The 6,176-nt window shown below is 50.6% G+C and overlaps 1 protein-coding gene across 1 annotated transcript in view; it reads right to left on the bottom strand.

Annotated features, from left to right (window-relative positions):
* LOC106806668 (histone acetyltransferase p300-like) overlaps positions 1–6,176 on the bottom strand; it is a 45,019-nt gene that overhangs the window by 14,552 nt on the left and 24,291 nt on the right. Inside the window, exon 18 of the mRNA XM_014808680.1 lies at positions 6,117–6,147. Coding sequence (XP_014664166.1) covers positions 6,117–6,147 — 31 coding nt within the window. The remainder of the gene's footprint in view (positions 1–6,116; positions 6,148–6,176) is intronic.

Below are 6,176 nucleotides of genomic sequence, written 5' to 3'. Positions count from 1 at the left end.
GGGGGTAGCAGGGGCGAGCAGGATGCAGGATGTGACTGGTGAAACGACTAGGAGGACATGGTTAGTAAGTGAGCGAGTGCGGGTGGCAAGGGGCCAGAAGCGAGATGAGTGAGAGAGGAAGGAGTGAGTCTCTCACCGCTACAGTTATTTAAACGCACTGGTATTTCAAGGTACCAATGCAGGTCACAGTCACACAAGCAAAATAAAGTGAAGTAGAAATTCAAGACTGTGTGTGCTATTAAACTAGCAAACAAAAATTTACAAATCCAAAACCAAAGTCAAACTCATGAGATGTAAAATATTAGTTGATGAACGTTATAATGCCGGAATAAATGAACCAACTATAATTAAAATCAAACCATTAACTTTTAATATCAAAAAATAAAAATAAAGAAGGTGCGTGTGTGATATGGAAACAGTCACTACGTGTTTTTAACAAGAGTGCAAACTATAGATGTGCATAAAGTGTCGACTTGCAATGCGTCAACGCTATGTGAAGAAGGAAAGGATGCACGATCACAGACCCCAACCTCGAAAACCCAAAAGAGCAACATTTAAATAAGAAAGCACAAATTGTTTTACAATAGATTAAAACTAATTTTAATCGTTTCTCTCGCCTCCGTACACACACTCGCTCACTCGCTAACTCCCTTCCATACAACGAGTAACGGACAGGAAAAAATGCAGCTGTTGGGTGAGAACACACCTCACATGAGCTCCACCACCACTGCAATCAAAAGACCAGCACACTCTACCTCTTCAAAACACCCGCACCTCAGGCATGCACACACGACACGAACGCACGAATGCTCACACGCAAACACGCAGCACGCACGCACTCACTCACGCACCACACACATCACTCACGCAGCACTCACGCACGCACGCGCACACACGCACGCACGTGCACACACTCCGCTCGAACGACGAGAAGAAAGACATGCAAGCGTCTACCGCACGGACGGACAGGGAGGCGGCAGATCGTCGCGAAAGCCCCGCGCCCGTCGTCCGTGCGGGAGCGCGTGCGCGACGACGTCCTAACACGGAGACACTAGACGGGTGCCGGCCGCCCCCGGATGCAGAGAGAGAAGGAAGGATGTATACCACCGCCACGCTTCCGTCGCCGCTCGCCACTCACCGATTTCACGACAGCTGCATTTTTCGCCGATCCCTGTCTACTTACAGGAATATTGAGCATTTGCGGGTCGACGGGGGTGCGGAAGGGGATCGACTCCGGGTCCTGCCTGTAGAGCTTCTCCAGCGTCGGCATCAGCGCCTGCCTCAGCTCGTCCGGTTTGAACACTGCCGACAAGAAAGCCACGCGCGTGTTAGGGGGTCGCCACGACGACGAGGGCGTGTTAGGAGGTCGCCATGACGACGACAAGCAGACACGCGAGAACTTCTGCAGTGGTCGCGCAGAACAGCCGCCTCACCGCTCCATTGCATTTCAGAAAAAAAATCGATTAAACTCGATTTAAACTCTAATTTAATTTTATCGCTAATTTAATTCGCGAGACGAAAATTCCGACTACGGTTCGGTTTCCAGTAGCAGCAGGTGCGATCGCAGCAATCGTTCAAGTAATTCGACTTGGAATTAACGGATACGTATCTAGTTCCGGAAGAATTCTGGAAGAAATTCTGGAAATTCGCGCGTAAATCCACCTACGCGAGGTAAACTCGCCCGCCGTTAAATACCTGCATACAAGGGTCACGCCCGCCGTTAAACACCTGCATACAAGGGTCACGCCCTACCTTTGCGGTTTGCCTTCGGCTTAGGCGCGGCGCTCGACTGACCCTCCTGCTTCGGCTCCGTCTTGACGACGGCGCGCGCGAGAGCCTGGCTGCTGTTGCTGTCCTCGCCCGTCGCCACGGCCTCCATCTTGATGGACGCCCCCGGCGGCAGCGGCTCCTGCTTGATGACGACCGGCTCGCTCTTCACGACGACTCCGGTTTGCATCGCCGCAGACGACATCTCCGGCTTCCCCCCGGCCGACGCCGGCTGCGTATCCATGCCTCCTCCTCCGGCTCCTCCTCCTCCTCCTCCTCCTTTGCCCTTCTCGTACGCGGGGTCAACGCACTCCTGCTTGATCGACGGCGGCTGGCTCTCGGTCTTCATCGCGTCCATGCCGCCGCCGCCGCCGTCCTTGCCCGACGACGGCTGCTGCGCGAGACGGCCCGGCGTCGCCTGCCCGGCCTCCTGCTGCGTGAAACAGAGAGAGAGAATGCGTGATGCGGCAGTCGGAGGGACGGGAGCGACGACGTGCGGGGAGGTGTAAGGGATCCACGTTGAGAGGATGGACACAACTTAAGGTTATGCGTTTCACGGTTAGAATATATTGTACAGGAAAATCAGTAAAATAGGCACAGTATCACTCCGCGTGAAAACTGCTGTAGACATGCAGCGCATATCTCGCATCTAATTTACAGGCCGCCAGGATTCTCTGTATGCCCTTGGTATGCTTTGCAAAAAATAGCGCGGAGAAGGCCTTCGAACATGACAGCGAATTAAACCGCAAGATGAGGGTGGGGCAAGGCCGGTGCAGAGATTACGTTGGCAGAACTTGTTTCTCCTTTCGTGTGTCTTGCCCGAGAAGCCATTCAAACATCCGGTGCACACGAAACCTAGCAACAGACACAGGCCCGAGTCATCAAAAGCGGTGCCCCGTCAAACTACCCCCGGCGTGGGAGGCAACAGCAATGCAGGGGCCGAGAATAAATAGGGGGGGACGCCAGTGAAGCCCATGCTAGATCAGCGTAACGGTCTAGCGCTTCGCAAGGAAGTCCGCAAACGTGAAAAGCAGACAATCTGTGGCATTGTATAATGTAGAGGGAAAGCGCTTACCCCTTCTCGCGTCCCAATATTGCTGCTGGAAGTGCAGAATGCAGATACTGATTTGCAAAGCTATTCTAACCGCAGTCAAGACATTCCAAACGAACACGAAAAACAGATAAGACGTAAACGCAGAAGAATCTCACAAAGAAGTGGTGGCAGAACCCAAATTTTTTGGTTATACGAACTGTAACGTACCATACTATCCTGATACTATACTGATATTACATACCCTATACTATACATACTATACTATACTATACTATACATACTATACGTATATACTATACATACTATAACTATATCTATACTATACAACATACTATACTATGAAGCTAAATACTAATACTATACAATACTATAGCATACTGATACTATAACTATTACTATACTATACGCTATACTATACCCTATATGGTGGAGGCTTAGTAGCTATACTATACTATAACTAACTAGACTATACATACGAACGAGAGGGCGGAGGCGGGGGGCTATACACTATAGACAATACTATACATACTATACTAATACTCATTAGCCTCTAACAGACAAGTAATCAGACAGGTGGCCAACGTCGCTGTTGGCTTTAGTAGAAAGGTAACTTGACGGTGTCGTGAACACCAATTAGGTCATTTTCTGACGCTCGTTGGAACGACGTCTTTCTGACGAGCTGCTGCAACAAACGAGCAGCATCGAGCCTTTAAACAGGCAGGCAAAAAGCAGAGTTCACACTAGTCCATACCTCGACCCGCTCTACAGGGCACGCAAGATTCCCGGAACACTAAAGCGAATTCAATATTAACGCAATATTACGCCGACCAACATACAACAACGATGAAGAACCAGAACGACATCTCTAAGCACTGGTTGGCAAGCCTTGATTAGGCAAGTTGTGAACTTGCCGAAACGAATGACTCTTTATCCAAAAATCTACATAAAGCCTAAAACGAGCAGCGTACAACAAGGCGTGAGATAAATTTCCGAACGAAAGCCGCAACAAAACTTTATAGAGAATTGAGAGAACAACGAGACAGTTCCAGCTGGCCGCAACATGCAAGTAGAGCGACTTTCATCGCCGCATGCGAGCAGGCGCGTAGTTAACACACCCCGGCGGAGCACAAAACAGCAGAGGATGCGAAACCCTCGCAGTAGAAGTGCCCGCGTCGTGGCGCGTAGAACGGTAACCTACTCGGAAGAGCGCGCAGCGTCGCCAGACGCGGTCGGCGGTGCGAACGGCGAGACGAATGTAACGTCGTACGGACGGAGGCGCGACAGAGTCGTCGCTGAGCGGTGGAGCCTGGAGTCGCCGGCAGCTCCGAGAAAGATCATCTGCTGGCAGCTAGAAGAGACGATACCTATCGTAAGAGAAAGGGCCAAACTCTTTGTAGCTTCATTGCCGCCCGCAGTCGCGGGCGGTCGGGCCGGGGCCCGGAATTTGAAAATAGAATGTGGGCGCACCGGGCGGCCGCAGGGAGTGGATGCAGACAAGCCACATGAAAGAGTAAAGCCGAAGGCAGAACAAACACGCAGACAAGTTAGAAGTAAAGATTAAAGAAGAACTTCACCGGAACGGATACGGACGAGCAGATCACGACTACATCTGGTACCCTCTCACAAGTTCTTCAATATCACTCAATTCACATCAATGACAGACAAGAATGTACGACACAACTCCATATTCTGCAATCACAGCTCAATGTTCAACTGGCCGTTAGACATAAATCTGCATGCAGAATAAACATGATTCCTCAAACAGAAATCAAAAACGTAAATTACTATGTACACAGGCGTATACATGCAGCGAACACTCACACTAACACATTCGCAGGGGTCGATTATTTATTTGAAGGTTGAGGCAAACGCTAACATGGGTTGAATTTTCGGGCAATACACAAAGGCGAGTGGAAAAGCACCCAAATTTTTCCAAAATGGTAAATTTTTTTCCAGATGGGAAACTAATGCAAATTAGCATTTATCATTGATTTTTAAACATGGATACTAAAGGAATACCGGATAAGGCAAACCATCCGGAGGGTAAAGATGCATAAGGAGCATGGCAAAGCCAAATGAGTGTTGGTGTAAAATCGAAGTGGATAGCAGCTAGTTTTCAAGGGTCAAGTAAGGTCAGTAGTAAAATTTAATGCCTTGGACAGACACGACTCACACACAAACGTAAAGCATTGACACGCAAGCACACACACCGCACGTAACACCTACACGCACATGCACGAACGCCGGGAGACCCGACGCCTGCACGCTCGCGTAAAAATAACATGCCTAAAACAAGGCGAGCACAGCTCACAATATTCCCAAGACCCCACGATTACAATTCAGCTACAGGTATAGGTTCGCATATCATGCAAGGTAACGACGCAAGCACCAGAAAGCGATCACGCATGCGCCAACCGATCAACAACGCAACAGAGGAGCTCACGTGCACAGTACGGTTGCAGCAGAAAGCACGGACAGTGTGGGGGCGCGGACAAGCACATCTGCGCGTCGAGCTTGCCCGAAACGGGCACCAGGAACGGGGGAAATCCGGGCACTCACAGGGCAAGAGCTCTACACACGCGCCGCGCATTGTCTACACGTTACGCGTCACGTTCTCTCAACAATGACTAATGCTCCCGTTAACCAGAGTGGGCAAAGTACGTCAAGTATAAGATATATCTCTCTCTGCATCTGTTTGTCTCTGGCTCAATTCCTCCGCATCGACCATCTCCTCTGGCTGTATCTCTCGTCTCTTACAGCTCTCATTAATCTACTGACTGTTTGTCTGTTTGCTCTCTCAGTCGCTGTCGCTACGGTCAGCGTGGGTCCCCCCGCCTCTCTCAACATCGAACTTCGATCGCTCAAATCGATCATCAGGAGCTCTCAAGCTCTCAGGCTCATCTCTCTCTCTCTCTACATCCTCTCGGTCTGTCTCTTCAATCTCCGCTCATCTCTCTCTCAGTTCATCCATCCTCGAGTCGTCGTCTCTCTCTCTCGTCTCTTCTCGTCTCTCTATTCCCGCTCTCCTCTCTCTCTGTCTGCTCTCGCCTCGCAAATCGCTCTGTCCGCTACTCTCTCGTCCTCTCTCGGCGCCGAAAAGCCATCATCTCCTGCTCAGGCCCGCGCAACTTCGTGGGCTCTCCTCTCTCTCTCTCACCCCATCCACTCCCTCCCACCTCGCTTCATCACCCTCCCTCGCTTCCGGCGCGAATCGGAGCATTCGTCAAGATCTTTATCGATATCTCTCTTCTCTCATCTCGGGCGCACCTCACCCCACGTATCGCGAGGACCTAACCTGTTGTGATAGCTCCAGTAGGTGGCGTCGCAGCGGAGATCGCACACAGTTCTGCCTGTA

Source organism: Priapulus caudatus, unplaced genomic scaffold (assembly GCF_000485595.1).
Source record: "Priapulus caudatus unplaced genomic scaffold, Priapulus_caudatus-5.0.1 Scaffold173, whole genome shotgun sequence".
In the NCBI taxonomy this organism is placed as follows: Eukaryota; Metazoa; Priapulida; class Priapulimorpha; order Priapulimorphida; family Priapulidae; genus Priapulus; species Priapulus caudatus.
The sequence above is the reverse complement of the archived record's forward strand: the minus strand, read 5'-3'. Positions and strand labels throughout refer to the sequence as shown.